General features: G+C 38.5%; 1 protein-coding gene across 1 annotated transcript in view; it reads left to right on the plus strand.

The window, feature by feature from the left end:
• The window catches only part of srgap3 (SLIT-ROBO Rho GTPase activating protein 3), an 89,597-nt gene that overhangs the window by 24,907 nt on the left and 46,097 nt on the right, over nucleotides 1-18,593 (plus strand). The window contains exons 2-3 of the mRNA XM_037679867.1: nucleotides 3,138-3,333; nucleotides 17,474-17,636. Coding sequence (XP_037535795.1) covers nucleotides 3,138-3,333; nucleotides 17,474-17,636 — 359 coding nt within the window. The remainder of the gene's footprint in view (nucleotides 1-3,137; nucleotides 3,334-17,473; nucleotides 17,637-18,593) is intronic.

An 18,593-nucleotide genomic window follows, 5' to 3' on the forward strand; every position in this document is an offset into this window, starting at 1 on the left:
GGCGACCTTCTTGCTAAGTAGCTCTACCAACTGCGCCACCGTGCTGCTATATTGGTTCATAAAAATGCAATTTTAGAAACATTTACATTGTTAACAGTCCATTAGGCAATCATTCTGGCAAAAATATAATAATGTCTATTGGAAGTTGCCCAGGCTGCACAGGAAGTGCTACAGATTGCTGCTGATGTTTTTTGTGTTTGCATATAATCAAAGAATTCTATGTAAATTAAAGGCCCTACATCCTTTGAAGAATGCATATGCCTTTCATGTCAGAGTTTTTAATTAAGATCATCAGATATTGAGAAATGACAAAGTTCTAGTCATTTTTGTTGGAAAATACATTTTGAATATGTATCTGCAACAACCACACCCAATTTTAGCACAATATCTGTAATTTTGACTGGCTAAACTGTGGCAGACATCTTTAACTGAATTGAGTTCAAAGATTAATCAGTCATAGATTTACATCCAGTCATTACTTTCTGAAAATTTCGTTGAGATCCACCCTGTGGTTTATGAGGTATTTTTGTTGTAAGTCATATAGCGTTGACTTCAACAGTCAATGAGAAGGTTTTAAGTAAAGCTATGGTGCAAATGTGCTGTGCTCCTAATATATGCTGGGGATGATGCTCAGCTACTGCCTCAACAAATATTAGCTCAACATCTTTGAAACTGACTAAGTTAAGGCCATTTTTGTGCTTCCTAAAATCAGTTAATAATAGTGGCCGTATTGAAGTGCACTGGGTCTAAAAGTTAATACGTCATAGATGCTCACCTAAAGAATACTTGTTGAAAGTTTAATTAAAATTTGTCTGATGGTTCATGAGATATTTTGCAAACAGACTGACCAGCTGCATTGACTCCAATAGAGGCTTTTTAAAGATTTGTTCACAAACTTTCCATGGAGCCCCACTTTAAAAGATGCAAAGTATCCCTTTAGGCTCAAATTAAAAGAAAAGGGGAGGCTTGAGGATAAAGAAAAAGGCAGGGTCAGTGGTTAACCACAGAGTGAAGCATGCTATTTAGGGCAGAGGCCAGGCGGCACAACATCACAAACACAACAGGACCGTTCTCCCTGCTGTCAGAACCAGTATCTACCCACGACGAAGGATTGGCTGACCAAACGACACCCTCAGCAGCATGAAAACACACTCTGCGTGGTTTTCATCGCTCTGCTAGCAGTTCATCTGCCTGTAGCGTGTCACTGCTGAAATCCATCCTGTTCTTGTTTTTAAGGTGGTTATGACTTGCAGCGACTCGTGTCGTAACAGAAGGATGTTGCAACATGCTCCGGCTTTCATTAGGAAGTTCATGTTTCTGTTGCTGATTTGGTTCATTTGTTTCTGTGCAGACCTTAAAGACGAATGCAAGAATTACATAAATATACAGTAACGGACACTTGAGTTTAGTGGTGAAGACTAACGGGCCGTGTTTTCTTGTTGAAATCTGTTGCATGAAGTGCACGGGGTATTACAAATAGAAACACAAATATTTATCTTGTTACACAGTTTAAATAAAGAAAATATCAGATGGAACATGTTGTTATTGTGTGAATATTGAGCGTTCAAACGATTTTATTGTTTATTGTATTTTTTGCAATCTAACCACAATAGCTAAAAATGCTATTTTAGCCACTCGCATATCAAAACGTTCAGCTCAGTCAGGAGATGGGTGCTATTACATTTGGTTTTTGCAACTTTTATGCTTTTCAAACTATTAAACTTTGTTTACAGATATTTTCCTTGTAGAAATACATTAAAATCTCCAGTTCCTTCAAAAAAAAATTTTTTTTTAACATCTACTTCAGCATGTTTGCTCAGTTTTTGTTGCCATTTCAGCTTTAAGCTACCAATCTGTTACTTTATGGGACCGTTATGTAGCCTTATGCTACCTTTGGCTTTTAGTAATTGCTCCACTGCTTTTAGCTTTTAGCCAGCCCTTTTGCTACTTTTAACTTTCAACTAAACTTTGATGCTAGCCAAAGTAGTACTATTAGCATTTATCTAGCTTTTTTGCTTCATTGAGGTTTTTTTTTTCTACTACCTTTACTACTTTTAGCATTTAGTTAGCCTTTTGTAACTTTTAACTTTAGCCTTTGTCACTTTCAGCTATAGCTAGCATATTGCTGCTTTATCAAGCCTTTTGCTACTTTTAGCTTTTAACTGGCCTTTTGCTACATTAGCTTTAATTAAACTTAGCTTCTTTTGTTTTTCAGCTAATGCTGCGTTTCTTTTATCTATAAACAGCTCCGTTTCAGCTTCTCTCACCGTTCAGCTGTCGTCCAGCACTTGGCATTCACACTGCGCGTTCACAGAAAATATATATTTTTCTCTAGTTCCACTTCTGCATTTCTTCCACAAATTGCCCTGAGCGACAGTTTTAATCTGAGCTGATGAAACATTTTAGTTTTAATCAAAACTCTCTCGTGTGATTTGACACCACTCGTCCTGTTTGTGATCGCTCCTTGAAATGTTTCTGTCTCTGCTCTGAGGAATAAAACTCCCTCTGTTCACGGGTTGAGGCGTCTTTGCTGCTGATGACAGCACTACAAAGTGGAATGATGTTTTGCTCATGGCCCCCTCGAGCACGAAGGAGCTGCACTCTGCCTGACAGTGTCAGGTTCTTCTTAAAGACCAATGTCACTCTTCTTCTTCTTCTTCTTCTTCTTCCCAACTGTGAGAGTCCACAGTATTATGAAAATTCACCCACACACAGATCGTATGACTGACTCGTGGTGCCTTCACTGTCACGTGCCTTTTTGTCTTTATGATGCTGTTAGTTTGAGCTATAATAAAGAGATTCATCAGTATCATTGATACTTGTGGAAACCATCTGTGTTGTAACTTGGTTGGGCCTTAAAACCAAAATAATCATTGCCTTCTAGGTTGACAGTTATGCAAATGCTTGTGCATTTGTGTGTGTGTGTGTTTGTTGTGTGAACACAAGCACTCAAAAACCACAAGACAGAACTTTATTTTCAAGTTTTAACCAAATTTCCCACAACGATAAGAAATCCTGTAAGGATGCTAGGCTTTTGAAGGTTTTGTTTTAATAGCTTTGAAATATTAATAGCTTTATTTTGGAGGGTGTCATTTATCATCTAATAGTTTTTTTTTGTTTTGTGTTTCAATGGACAGAGATCCGTAACCAACTAGTGGAGCAGTTCAAGTGCTTGGAGCAGCACTCGGAGTCTCGTATCCAGCTGCTGCAGGACCTGCAGGAATTCTTCAGACGCAAAGCCGAGATCGAACTGGAATACTCCCGCAGCTTGGAGAAACTGGCCGAGAGGTTCTCCTCCAAGATCCGCAGCTCCAGGGAACACCAGCAGTTTAAGTGAGTTATACCTGCAGACAAAGTAGCATCAAGGATCAGTGTCCAATCTGATGCTGTTGACTTTAACAGCTTTGTATCCCTGTTTGTTATTGTCCCCTTTCCTTTCACTTAGAACCCAATCAAATAGAAATGTCATTGTTGTTTTCATTTTTGCAGAAAATGTTTAAATACGTATATCTATTCATAGTGGAGAGAAGAAGGGTATTAATATTTTAAAACACCACCAAGACATGACATGTCACCTCTTTCCAGCTTTTTAATGAGGGCATAGTTTTATTTTAAGGTGCAGAACTGTTTGAGAGACGAACAGAACACATTCAGCACGTTCTCTAACGCAACAAAAATATCTGGAGTTTTTACCTTAGTACACATAAACCATTAGCTACCTGACAACCTTATGTATGTTCTGATATACAGTTTAAAAAAATTATGCAGCATTTGTTTGATTTTCAAAAACATTTTTAAGCAACGAAACATAAAATAAAAAATAAAGAAAATAAAGCTGTTTTTTTTCTTTTTACAAAGATGGCTTCCTTCACTCCTCTCTTAAACCAACGTTCCTCTCTATCAAGGATGTGCACATCCTCATCTTCATCAAGTCTAGTCAAGGTTCTTTATTGTCATTCACACCAAATGTGGTACATGTGATGGAACAAAACTGTGTACACAGGGTCCCAGTTGCATCCAACAAAAGTATACATTGTAAAGAAAAACAGTAATAAGATCTAAGGTATGAACTAAGGATACGCTAAACACTAATAGTACAAGAACAATACGTCAAACAACAGCAGCACGAACATGAGTCATCCCTAAAAGAGTGCCATCTTAGAGAATCCGGCAGGCTCAAAGATGACCTGCCAAAAGCCATCATTGTGAAGAGAACCTGTCCGATTTTAAACAGGGACGGAGACCTCCATGTTCAACTGTCACCCTGCTGTTATTGCATCACTCAGCCCTCTGTGAGTAGCAAGTTACCATCAGGGCACTAACGATCAGTCATTAGGTTGATGGTCCTCCTTTAACACGTGAACAACTAGTTCTGGCTGTCACCAGTGAACTGGTTGATCCACTATGAGAATGTGCTATTTATAAGACTGAGTTTGTTGCAGCTCCTTAGACTGAAGGTCCTTTGGATAAAAGATGAAACGTTTCAACAAAGAACAGTCTGTCCAGAGGACCCGACTCAACCTTGTTAGATTAATCTATCTGGATTATTGAGCATGCATCAGGACTTTAGTCTGTTTACCAAACAACTCTCTTGTATTGGATTGAATTTAAATTCAGAAACACTTAAAGCAAATGTCAGACAGGCATGTTGACCACTGTGTTCCAGTGCAACTTCTTATAGTTTCCCCATTGAAGAATTTAGGAAGTGAGAACTCTGGTTGTTGCAGTTTAGCAACAAGAATTTGTGGCCATTGTGCCAGATTTCAGCGCTCAGCAGTCTGCGGTTGGTATTGTTTGACACTCCTCTTCACGATACATTTTGCAGGCACAAATTTAAAACACGCACAGTCTGTGTCTGTAAAGCCTCTGCAAGTTAGGCAGAATGTAGTGTGGGACCGTGCTGCAGGAAATAATGAGCGTTTCAAGGAGACGATGGCATCTAGGTGGCAGCATGTTTGTCTTTAAAATTCCAAAAGACAGCCCTGCATCAATGCTAGCTTCTGATAAGCACTAATCACCCACACCTTGGACACCGATGGATCTCCACACGCTGTCTTTTGCACCTTTTGCACCCACTGTCTTCACCTTGGATGAACTTTTATCCAGAGAAATCATTAGACATTTCTGACCTTTGAGATGTAAACATCCAGCGATCTACAAACATTTTTAGTGATTCCCTTTTATCACTCGCCGCTGTAAGGCTAAGGTGGAGAAAAGAACTGTATGGTTAGCGAAACATCTCATGAACTACTGAATAATGGATTTTATTGTAATTTGCTGTAATCAGTACATCTACAGCTAATTAATTCCTGGTGTTATCCTGATGCAAGATGGACGCCACATCAAAGCAAACACAGAAATGGCTTTATCTTAGTTTTAGGTTTTAGTTTAGTTTAAGTTTTAGGTTTGGTAGTAGCTGAGACTGATCCACAACCCATACTTTTAAGGGCTAACTGATCTCACAGAACCTGTGCTTAGAACGTTGCCATTAACTACTGTAGTCAACCCTGTGTCTGTAAGTAAAATATCACATGAAGCCCTAGTCTCTGTTAGTAAAATATCACATGAAACACTATTCTCTGTTAGTAAAATATCACATGAAGCACCTTGACCAATTTTAATGAAACTTTTCTAAAGTAATTTATTGGATAATTTAATTATCCTATCATCATCTCATTAAATAAATAAGCCACTCAAGGAAAGTAGAAGATATTTACAACCCAGGTTCAATCCTTGCAAAAAGAGGACCAGCAGTAGAAAACCAGGACACAAGATGTTGCACAACGCCCATTGCCCGGATCACAAGGTCTGCCCGCGGACAGCATAAAGGCGCAACTTATTACGCTTATCAGAAAAAGTGAGGTCAAGACAACTCTGCTTTCCAGCTTAGGGTCCTTGAAGTTTATCAGATGTGCACAGGCTCTGTGCTCCTGCAGGCTCCACTTTGTTCAGATAAAACAACCCACGCAATTGGTTCTATAACATTAGTAAGTGAAAAACATCCATGACCTTTACATCCCCCATCATAATTGTTAGATGCACACCTACAACTATTACTTTTTGGGCTCAACCCAATTCAAGATGGCCACCACAGCTAAGTGACCTTTGAAAACACATAATGGCTCAGATTCAGTCAGTTTTATACATGTGCTTGAATTTGCTTTGGTAGCCTCATAGATGAGCATCATCCCAAACACAGTTTAAATGCCACTCAATGCACAAGATACTTGCCTTAAACGTTGGCATTAACTTTTAGAGTTAATACTTTTTGTCTGTTAGTAAAATATTTCTGATAATAATAATGATAAACTGGATTATTTTAATGAAACTCTCAGATGATAATCATTAGATGTACGTCTACAACTGAATTACATTTAGCATCAAACTGGTGGCCGCTACAGTTAATCAACTTTACCCACACAATAATGTTATAACTGAGTCAGTTTTGCAGATAAGTTATAATTTGGGGTGTGAGATAAGAGTCATTCATATCACATTTTCCTAACTGGTGTGAGAATTTGGACCGGCTCCGCCCCTCTAACCGGTCCGACTCTCTACCTCCGGTGACTGGTTCTTTATTCACAGATGGAGAGGAAACTCGCTCTAATTCAAATAAATAAAGAGATATAATTTCCGTTTACCAATTTATTGTTCATCAGGCAGGAGAAAGTTACAGGTTCAGCGCTGAATGTCTCCGACTCGACACGCAAGGAGCTCACGGACTGAAAGAGCAGACGTGGCTCAACCCTCCATCCTTTCTCTTGGCCCTAGGCTCTGCCTTCTTCCGGGAGCACAGCCTATCAGAGTGTATCAGTGGGGTGACTATGTGTGACCTCATCGGCCTTATCTGTTTCTGATGATGAAAGAAATGGATGAAAGTGCAAATCTATCTATGTGGTGGAAGACAGCAAAATAAAAAAATACTCCTTATTGGGTGTTAACCCTGGGAAGCTCACTCAGAGCAGTTGGGCCTGTCTCATCTGTACAGAACCGGGCCAGAAACTAGACCGACTTTGTGCAGACAAGACTGGGGGTCTCAGCCGGATAAAGTAGGATAACTCTAACACTGGTCACGTGAGATCCCACAGTAATGCATGACTTTGAGCATGATGCTATTTTCAAGGTTTGTTCAAAATGGCTACAGCTTTGTCTTTTCTATTCTTGCAGGGCCTTTAATTTATTTAACGGCCCTGCCTGGCCTCCTGCAATTTCTTGGCTTGCAGGAAAACAGATTCTCCTGCAAATCTTTTAAAGTGGTTCTGATCAATATTTCTTCTGGCTTCCTGAAGGTCAGTCCTTGGAACGTTTTCCGAAAGATGCAACAAAAGATTACAAGAAAATAGCAAAGTGTGAAGCGGTTAGGGGTGGTTTAAAACTTGTGCACACAGTGTTGTAAGTGCAGCTTTAAAGTATGGGGGAGACAGCTGTTTGTGTGAAACTGATTTTCTGCGATTACCTGTGTTGAATAAAGAAGAAAGGCTTGACTCAATGCAGACCTAACATTTACACACTTTTATTGTATATTAGTGATCCGCTTCAGTTTTTTAAAAGTTTTTTTTTATTTTACTGGATATATAAAAGAAGTTAGAATCAAATTAACCAAAGTACTTCTGCATTGACTTCACTTTTTTCAAAAATGTTTGAGAAAACTGAACTATGGACCTACAGCTAACTACAAATTCTGCTAATCATCTGTGAAACACCCTTTTCTGAACACTAATGTGTGGTTAAGGTAACGGTGTGTCACCAGAACATAAAATGGGCTCAGGCAGGAAAAACACTTCAGTTTGCACCTTTATAAAACACAAAGAAAACAGGTCATCCTTTAGTTCTGACAGAGTTTTCAATGGGACTTTTCAGCTTTCAATAGAAAATCTGAACAATTCTTTTTTCCTTCAGTTTTTTATCGCAGCATTCTCATTTTGTGCTCGGTAACTTTTAACAATGTGCTGTTTTTATCTTTATTGATTTCTTTATCTTCGTTGAGGAACATGAAACCGTAACAGCGCTGCGCTAACCGGGGTGAGCGTCCTGGATCTGAGCCCCGCAGCGGTCTGTTGGCCCAAACCCTCCACTGCTGATTCATTAGCGAGCTGAATGCCTCTGTGATTTACAGCTACTGCAGCTCCAGCCACACCGCAGCAACCAAACCCAGGAGCCTTTTGCTGCTTCACTTTACCTCATTTGCAACAGCAAAAGAAACACTTGAGGATAAATTAGCAGCTTTCTTCCGCAGTTTCGGTTCTCTCTGTCTACTTCATGGGTATTTAGCGAAAACGCCTGACTGACTTTTAAATATGGAAGCCATATTGTGTTTATCAGCGTGACTGGTGTGAGAGAAACAGTGAATGAATATATTTGGCCTCTTTATAATGTCATAAATCTGTATGCGAGTTAATAAAGAACATCTTGGAGTGATGTCACTGAGCACATAAGGTCAGCAGGAAGCAGCTTATTTGGTATTTGCAGCATTTCTTGTTTTTTGAGGTCCTCATATCAAGGCCTGTCACGATAACAAATTTTTCTGGGCGATTAATTGTCTCAGAAATTATTGCGATAAACGATAATATTGATTGAAATTTGATAATAATTAGTCATTGTCAAATTTAAGAAGAAATGTTGGTTAATTTGTTTTGAGTGTAGTACCTTGTTTCGACCACCAGATGGCAGTATAAGACTGTTTGAACCGAAGGCTGGATAGTGAGGGAGTGAGCAGCATGTCTCTTTAAGAAAAATGTGAGGGAGACCCCTTTTTTTCCCCAAGGTCGGCCTATTAGCTTAGCTCGTAGCTTAGCTTCTCAGCTTAGCTGCTTTTAACAATCCAAAAACGCAATTTTGGATCGTTAAAATGGATTTTAAAGATAAAAGAGAAAGGGAGGGATCAGTGAAGAGCACCGGAGTTGAGCTTTTTGTCATCCAGTGTCTTCAGTAGAAAGAGAGAGACACGAAGAAACGATAAAGCTGATAAATGAAAATGAGGTCGATAATTTTCATTAATAATGCGATTAATTGATTTATTGTTTACTGCGACAGGCCTACTCATAACTATTATGCCTTTCAGAGCAGATATTGTGCAGTATCCCCCCAGAATAGATAATATATGTTAGAACTAAATAATAATCTGATGGATTTTGGACACAGATGACACTGTGTTTCTGAAAGTTGGATTAATGAAGTGGCTAATGAGCTAACAAACTATTGTTGCTGTAGGTCTGTGCTTTGAACACCAGCAATGAGCCTCGTGCACAACTTTAGCCTCATATTCATTGTAAGGATGTTGTTAAAGCTGGGCTCCTCTCTACTTGCCTGAAGGTCAAAGGTCAAGAGGCTGAGCTCCATCTCTCTACTTTGTTTATTTGAACAAAGCTGCTCTGCTCCTACACGATGAGGAGATGAGCTGCCTTTTCACGTTGTTTCTCACATCTTCCCTGATGCTGCTCTAGCCTGTGTGTCTGTGCAGCTGTGCCTTGTCAAATGTTGGCACTTTTTCTCTCTCTCGCTCTCAAAAAAAAAAGAAAGAAAGAAAGAAAAAGAAGGTAATTGATGTGCAAATTAATGATGCAGCATATTCAAGCCCTGCTTGTAAAATGGGGAAAAGACAGTTTTAATACCAGGGAAATGCATGTGCCTGTCTTGTATTTTAAAATGATTTTCTTTTCTTGTTCTTTGATTGTTTCTTAGATGAGTGACAATCAGGCAGTGTGGAGGGGATTAAAGGCCTTCACACAGCCAAGCTCTTGTTTGATGAATACACACACTTACTGTACTCCTGGAAATCCTCACTTTGACACATTAGAGGCTTAGATGGTGGTATTGAATACATAACTGACGCATGGACTCTGTTTAATACAGCCAATGAGTGTGTGCATCATGGAGGTGACTGTATGTGTTTATCAAGGTCAAGGTTTTTTATTGTCATTCGCACTACATGTGGTGGGACGAAATTGTGTACACAGGGTCCCAGTTACAGGTGGCAAAAGTATAAATTGTAATAAAAAAAAAGAGTAATAAGATCTAAGATATGAACTAAGAATACACTAAGCACTAATAGAACAAAACCAATATGCCGAACAACAGCAGCACGAACATTATCCATGGAGTTCAGGGATTACTTCAATATTTCGTAGCCGTTCTCCCCTTATTTGTCTCCTAATTTACTTTGTTGTGCCTGAGTTATTCGCCTTACAGTAAAGGACAAAAAGAATTGGTAAAAAAAAATTACAATAACCAGAGAAAAAATATTTTCTGTGAAAAATGCAAGGTGAGCGCTGAGTGCTGAATGACTGCTAAAATTTCAAAAGAAGCTGAAATGGAATTGTTAAAGCTACAAAAAAAAAACACTAACTAAAGCCAAAAATAGCAAAGTAGCAGATGCAGGAAGAGGGCCACCTGCATCATGAAGGACCCCACTCACCCAGCACACACACTTTTTGCCGCTCCCCTCAGGCATTAAGTGCAGACCCACTAGACTGAGGAACAGCTTCTACCCTGAGGCTGTTAGACTCATGAATCTCTAACCAGGATAATCAGTGTGAAAAAGCACATCATGTTGCTGCTGATCTGTTTCATGTTGCTGCTGATCTGTTTCATGTTGCTGTGTTCACGCGTGCTCATCTGCTCACACAGACTCATGTTTTTGCTGTTGTTCGGCGTAACGTTTTTATTCTACTAGTGCTTAGTGTGTTTTTAGTTAACATTTTTCTTAGTTCATATCTTAGATCTTATTAATGCTTTTCTTTTACATTTTGTTGGATGTAGCTGGGACCCTGTGTACACAATTTTGTTCCACCACATGTACCACATGTACCACAAATAAAGAACCTTGAATCCTTGAATCCTTGAAAACACAAGTTTAAAAAATAGAAAAAGGCTAGCTAAGAACTAAATTTAGCAAAATATTGGTTAAACGTAGCACAAGTAAGTAACAGTAAATAAAAGCTTAAAGTCACAAAAATCTAGCTTAAAATTAAAAGTAACAAAAGGCTATCTAAAAGCTAAAGTAGCAGAACTGTATCTAAAAGTAGGAAAAAGCTAAATAAAAATAAACATAACCAAGTCAAGCTAAAAGTAGCATGAGGAAAACGGTTTTTGAAGAAATTCAAATATTTCAAAGTATTTCTATGGTGGAAATATAGTAAATGTAAATATATATATTTTTAAAAGTATAAAAGTAAAAAAAAAGGCAAAAGTTACTGCACCCATCTTCTGAATGAGTAGTCTTCTAAGATAAAGAAAAGATTTAGTTTTGGTGCCATAAAACAAGCCCAACGGCTCCAATTAGCCCAGAGTTAACAGACTGGGCTCCCAGAGAAGCTTCAGTCCTCCGGTCTAATTTAAGACCAAACGCTCCTAATTTCTGTGAGACGAGGGCGGCGGGGTGGGAACAACAGAGTCTGTGCCCTCTCTCTTTCTCACCACAAAGTTTTAGTTAGAACTTTAAAAAAACGATACCCTTTATATCTCATTCCTCCACTTAGTTTTCCTCCTAATTGTCATCCTTGTGTATTTTCTCTGACTTGTTTGTAGCTTTAGAAAGAAGTGGCGCCTCTGATTTTAATTTGTTAAATTTTAATGAGCTAGTACCAAGAACAGTACTGATTTAAAGCCTCCCTTGCGCCAATTTAACCCCCCACTGCTCTTCATGATACAACTTTAGACTAAGATAATCTTATGATGATGAAAGGCAGTTGTAGCCTTTTTGATCAAACTTAGAAAATAATGGTATCCACATTATTGGGAGATGTCACGTGCATTCACGTGTCTTGTGAATTACTCTCAGTCGATGCCACATTTTAGTTCAGAATCTGTAACTTTGACCAAATTATAGCCATTTTTATATTTGCTAAACTTGATTGTCTGTGGTGACTACATTAATTTGCATTGACTTCAAAAGCAAATCAGTTGTAGTTGGTTATTGAAAGATAACTTGCTGTGAGTTTAATTAAAATATGATAAGATTTTCCAGAGATATTTTGCTAACAGACACACACACTCACAGACATGGGCAAAATCATTATCACTCACCATTCCCCTTTCAATGGTGGGTGATAAATCTCTGCCCATCCATTCATATCTAAGAGCGCTCTCAGCTGCCTCACAGGGATAATTATCAAATATTAGCATTATTATGCGCTAAATCTGATGCTAACCAAACAGTGGAGCTGTGTTCTTTAACGTGTTGGCATTATTTTACTGTGAACATATAACAGAAAACATTTTGTGGTTTCCAAGTTTGCAGATAAATTGTGGTTCTGCTGTAAATTCAATGCTGGATGTGTGCAAAGAATGGTGATATTTTTGTAGCAACAACTGCAGGAAGTGTACTGATATTACTTTTAAGGTAATAAATAAAGGCTGTGTCTCCCTGAAAAGGCCAAAGCACCTGTTGGCCAAACCCCCCCCAAAAAACAACACATATATTTATAGGTTGTGATTTTTTGTTCAAGCCACTAATATTTTAAATCACTTTGTTCTATAAAGTGAAAGCAATAAAAATGAAAACCTGTTTGTTGCATATTTGGTCGAAGAAACCAAGTTTAAAACAATACAACAAAAAGTGGGAATCTTTAGGTACTTCATGATACGACTTGGTTGCAATTCAGAGGTCAGCAACGTGACTATAAAATTAATATTGATGGATTTTCAATATCTGAAGTCATTATTAAACATTAAACAGGTTTCCCTTGAAAATGAGTCCTTGCAACTCAATGAGACTAAACTATATAAAAAAAGGTTGAATGAAAAAAAAAATATGTTTGTGAATAAATACGAGGTGGTTATTTGGAAATTTACAAACCCAAGTGGCTTGTTTTACTTAAATGATCCTGGATTTTTATTTTTTTATTTTGCATAATCAAGAGTCGACAGATACATAAGCCCAAAAACAGTATTAATCACAAATTGCTGATCAACAATTAGCATGAATTATAATTTCACATTGAAAACGACATAGAAAAGCAAACACAATTAGGAAATTTATACAGAAAATTTATGCACTGATCAAACATTTCAAAGTCATTACTACAGACAGTCATGTAATGATAACTTTATCATTTAAAGACACAGTATATCCTTCAGGGTTTGGTTTAATTCAATTTAATTAATTTCAATCAATTTATTTATGTAACGCCAAGTCACAACAGAAGTCATCTCAGGGCACTGAAAAGAAACATTCATATATAAAAACAATAATTTAACACTATTTATCTGAGGAGCAGACTGCTTAGAATTTAACTCAATCACAGACTCCCATCTTAAGCAAGCATGAAGGTGACAGTGGAAAGGAAAAAACTCCCTCATGAGGAAGAAACCTTTAGCAGAACCAGGCTCAGGACAAGCGGCCATCTGCTTTGACCAGCTGGGTTTGAGAGGAACAGATACACAATGGCAGGTCAAGAATCACATGTTAAGATAGAAATAGTGTCAAATGAAAACTATTCAATTTTAGCAAATAATTTAAGGGAATTAGGTCAATTTGTCCTCTAGTAGTTTAAGCTTAAGGTAGCACAACAAGCCAACCCTAACTATAGGATGTATCAAAAAGGAAAGTCTTAAGCCCAGTCTTCAAAAACTGGACAATGTGTCAGCCTCATGGACAGAAACTGGAAGTTGGTTCCACAAGAGAGGAGCCTGATAACTGAAAGATCTTACTCCCATTCTGCTTTTGGAAACTCTAGGAACCACAAGTAAGCCTGCAGTCTGAGAGTGAAGTGCTCTGTTAGGAAAATATGGAACAATAAGATCTGTCATATAAGATGGAGCTAGGTTGTTGAGGACTTTGTAGGTTAGAAGTAAGATTTGGCATTCAATTCTGGACTTGACAGGAAGCTAACGGAGAGAAGCTAAAACTGGAGATATATGATCTCTCCCAGTAACTCCAGTTAAGACTCTGGTCAAAAAAAGACAAAAACTCAGCAACACGTCTGCATTACAGGAAGTTATGACAAGTTTGCTATAAAAACGACGACGTGCAACAACAACTTGGCTGACTCTCTTAAAGCGGCAGCACAGAATAATGTCAACGAATTAGATTTTTGACGTTAGAAAATTGATTTAGACCTTTTCAAGCATCTGCAATACATTACAATTTCCCACACCTAATAAAATCTTTTAAAATCTCCTAAAAATACAAGCAGTTTATGACAACATTACAAACCTTCTTGGTAGAGGGTAACACTGTGTAACATGGGGTAGTTTTAGGAAGACTTAATCATATTTAATAAAAATGGATAGCACCCGGACTTAAGTTGCAATGGGGCCTTTTCAAGAAATGTAAAACTGCAAAAGTCTTTCTAATAAATTCCGTGTGGCCTGACTGATGCTCAAGTCAAATAAAATCCCTATTAATCTGCAGGAAAAGTGGATTGAGCATTACAGCTGGGGACTCAGGTTTATGTGCACTTTAAATAATCTGAGGAGGACCAAAGATTTATTTGTAGGAAGTGTGCAGCGCTTGAAGAGAGAGCAGAGGATGCTAACGTAAGGAGACAGGAGAGTGTGAGTCTGGTTGGGCTTTGGGATGAGATGAAGCATTTGTGATCACATTTAGACCTGCAGAGAAAAGAGGTGCTGATTCCCTGAACCCCTCAACAATAAACAGTATAGAGACACTCTGGCTGTATTCCTTAAAGGCAGACCAGAATTGGTGCTCAATGATGGATGGTAAGACTACAGAGGAATGTTGTAGTTTGTCTTCATTAGGTCTAAAATACCAAGGTTCAAGGGTCTTTGGTGTCATTCGCATCACATGTGGTACATGAGCTGGAATGAAAATTGGGTACTCAAGGTCCGTTACACCCAAAAAATAGCAAAAATATAAAGTATAAAAAGAAACAGTATATATGGATCTAAGATATACCCTAAACAATAATAATATAATATAATACGGTGTATTAAACAGCAGCCTGAACATGAGTCTTGTGAGCAGATGGGTATGATTACAACAGTTTAAAGGCAAGAAATCATCAGAATGGATGATCAGCAGCATGGATAATCAGCTGCATGGATAATCAGCAGCATGGATAAAGTCACATATCACCAATTAAAGTGGCATTACAAAGGTTATTCTGGTTAGGGATTTATGAGTCTTAAAACCTTCAGGGTAGAAGCTGTTCCTCAGTTTAGTGGTTCTACACTTAATGCTCCTCAACCCCCTTCAGGAGGGGAGCGGGGCAAAAAGCGTGTGTGCTGGGTGAGTGGGGTCCTTCATGATGCTGGTGGCCCTCTTCCTGCATCTAGAGGTGTAAATGTCTGTGATGGTGGTGAGGCTGACTCCAACATCTTCTGTGCAGCCTTCACCACTCTCTGCAAAGCGTTTCTTTCTGCAGCTGTGCAGCCTCCATGCCACACGTTGATGCTGGAGCACAGGATGCTCTCCACTTCACACCTGTAGAAGGAGGTGAGGACTGAGCTACCCAGACCAGCTCGTCTCAGCCACCTGATGAAGTAGGGTCTCTGATGAGCTTTCTTGATCTGGCTGGTGGTGTTAAATACAAGTTCTGTTGTATAAATCCTGATCGATCCATACCGCTTAGTGTCTTTGTTCTGCATCGTCAATTCACAGAAGCAACTGGTGGCGTCTTTGATATGCCTCTGAATAAATGATCTGACAAAGTTTACTTGAAATGCTTGCTTTTGCTTTAAAGTGATGCTTTGGGGATGATGTGCTGTTTTTGCCTCCTTTCTTTTCAACTCAGCCTTTATTTATACAGGTTAGTCTCATTGAGCCTCGAGGACTCATTTACAAGAGAGACCTGATTTTAACAAAGAATGATGAAAACAGTAGACAATCCTGTCATGAAGAAAATTATGTTAAAAAACAAACATCTAAAACAAAAACAGCTAGGTTGTAAAGCAATGTAGAATACTATAAACAGGAACATGTCTGCATTGGTCACTGCCAGGAGTCCAACAGATTCTTAAAGCCACTTAGAGAGGTCAAGGTCGAGAGCTTCAGATCTTTTTGCAAGATATTCCAGGAAACAGGAGCGGAGTAGAAAGCTCTTTTGCCTAGTTCAGTCCACACTGAGGGAACACTGCAGGTAATAATGTCCTGAGAGCGCACGCTGTAGCTGCACTCATGCAGAGACATGTAGGAGGAGATGTATGAAGGCAGCAGACCAAGAAGTGATTTAAAGAAGAAAATGTACCAGTGAGAGAGTCTGCGTGAAGTTAATGATGACCAGTTAACCAGTGAATACAGGGTGCAGTGGTGGGTACGATAATCACAGCCAGTTATGAATCTTAGTGCACCATGATAGACAGCATCCAGCATCTGCAGGGTGCTTGTAGGAGCGTTCATATAAATAATGTCACCGTAATCAATGGAGGGAAGGAAAGTCACAGATACAAGTTGTTTCCTAGTGTTCAGAGTTAGACAGGATCTATTTCTGACAAAGAAACCCAGTTTAACTTTCAGTTCCCTTACTAGGTTTTCCATGTGGAGCTTAAAAGTGAGATGTGAATCAACCAATATATTTGTAGGAATCAACAAACTCAGTAGGAGCACCATTCGAGGATAAAATCGAGGGAAGTTCTGCTGGGACCGACTTCCTGTTTGAAAGAGAGAGATTCCAGCTTGTTATAGATGTGTTCGTCGTGGAACCATAACAAAAACTCTCTGGTGCAGCTACACGGTACATATCAGCATCATTAAACATAATAGTGGAAGCTCCCTGAAGAGGATTTATTTTATATTGCTGCTGCTTTTCTTTCCTCTTCTTCACCCCTGTACCCCGTCCACTGGTTGGCTCTGGTTCCCTTCCTCTCTGTCTGTCCACACACAGGCTGGCTCAGCTGTGTGGTTCATTAAAACCCAGGTAGTGTCCAGCAGTTTAAAATAGTTGCACTTGTGTAGAAGTCTTCATCATTATGTACATAAACACTGTATGGTTGTGTGTTTCTTTTTGAAAGCTCCAAAGACGACTGAGTTATTATGATCACCATCAGCATTAAGAATCTATTTCCCACAAGCCATTGCATTGCTTGCATTGAGAAAGGAACTGATGGTGAGAAAGTTATGTGATTTTATGGCCTGACATTTACTTTTAATGTTTTTTTAATCAGACTGCTTACCTCCAGAAACACAAGTCTGATCAAGAAATGTCAGAAAAATAAAAAAAATGCCTACAAATATTTAACACAATCAAGTGATCTGATTTCCTGCATTTTTTTATTCCATGTACCTGTAAAGATATTGTGTGTTTGGTTCATCTCTTCACTCTGCCTAAGTATGAAAGCCTTTTATCTTTCTTAGTTTTGGCCAGAGTATCCATGCCACCATCAGAAATGGTGTCATGTCTGTGAGTAGGATGTAACCACCAACATTAAGATATATGTATTAAAATGGCAGAATCTTTTAAAACACCTTCTACAAACATAAAATATTGATTAAAATAAGTTCACAAGGGGATTTTTTAATTGTTATCTGTTCTATGAGGTGATATTTTAACAGTGTTCCTGTTTTCTATTTCAGGAAAGACCAGCACCTGCTGTCCTCAGTAAACTGCTGGTATCTGCTGCTGAACCAGACGAGACGTGAGAGTCGAGACCACGCCACGCTCAGCGACATCTACACCAACAACGTTATCGTCCGCTTGGCTCAGATCAGTGAGGATGTCATCCGTCTGTTCAAGAAGGTCAGTGAAACTCTCTCTTCGTCTTTATTTTCCCAACAAGTCTAAGGGAAAATCAAAAATAGGTTTTCAGTGGCTCAGTCAAGCTTCTTTAATCTCTTCAGTAATAAATCATTGTTGTTGTGACAATTTTTTTGTAGTACAACGTAACTATTTCAATTATCATCCGAATGGTGAAGTTTTCACTTTGTCTGTTTGTATTTTTGGACATTTTTAAAGGAATCTGCCATGAGGGGCATTCTATCTACATTTTATCCTCAGCTGACTGAAGTTTAAAATACGTTGTAAAGCTTGATGCTTTAATATAAATGGACATGTTAGCTACATTTTGTGGGAAAATTATTAAAGCCTTGTCAAGCAAGATCAGTCACTGCATTCTGAACACACCTGTCTAAAGTATATATTAATTTTTTTTTAGATTTTTTAAAATTGCTTATAGACAAAAGTGATCATTCTCATACTATACATATTAAAACAATGAGTTATGTTTCCTTCCCTCTTTTCTTTATTTTTTTTTATTAACGCCATTGAAGGGATAGTATAATATAATCGTATGAAGTGAGGTTCTTTGCAAAGGTTATAAATAATCAGTATATATATATATATATATATATTTTTTTTTTTTTATGTAATATTGTAAATGTAATAGAGTAATACAGAAGTCCCAGGCTACTTGGTGGTTCATTTATCGCGGACTCGCTCTATTGCGGTTTTTCAAAATAAGATTGGACACTACACATAATGGCCGATTGATGGATGAGTCGCATGATCGGCACGGAATTTTTATTTTAAATTCATCCATCCATCCATTTTCTTTACCCGTTTATTCCATTTTGGGTCACGGGGGTCGCCGGTGCCCATGTCCAGCAATCACTGTGCGAGGGGCGGGGTACACCCTGGATGGGTCGCAAGTCCATCACAGGGCCACATAGAGACAAACGAGACAAACAACCATTCACT

This window comes from Nematolebias whitei, chromosome 7 (assembly GCF_014905685.2).
Source record: "Nematolebias whitei isolate Nwh7 chromosome 7, NemWhi1, whole genome shotgun sequence".
NCBI classification, from domain to species: domain Eukaryota; kingdom Metazoa; phylum Chordata; class Actinopteri; order Cyprinodontiformes; family Rivulidae; genus Nematolebias; species Nematolebias whitei.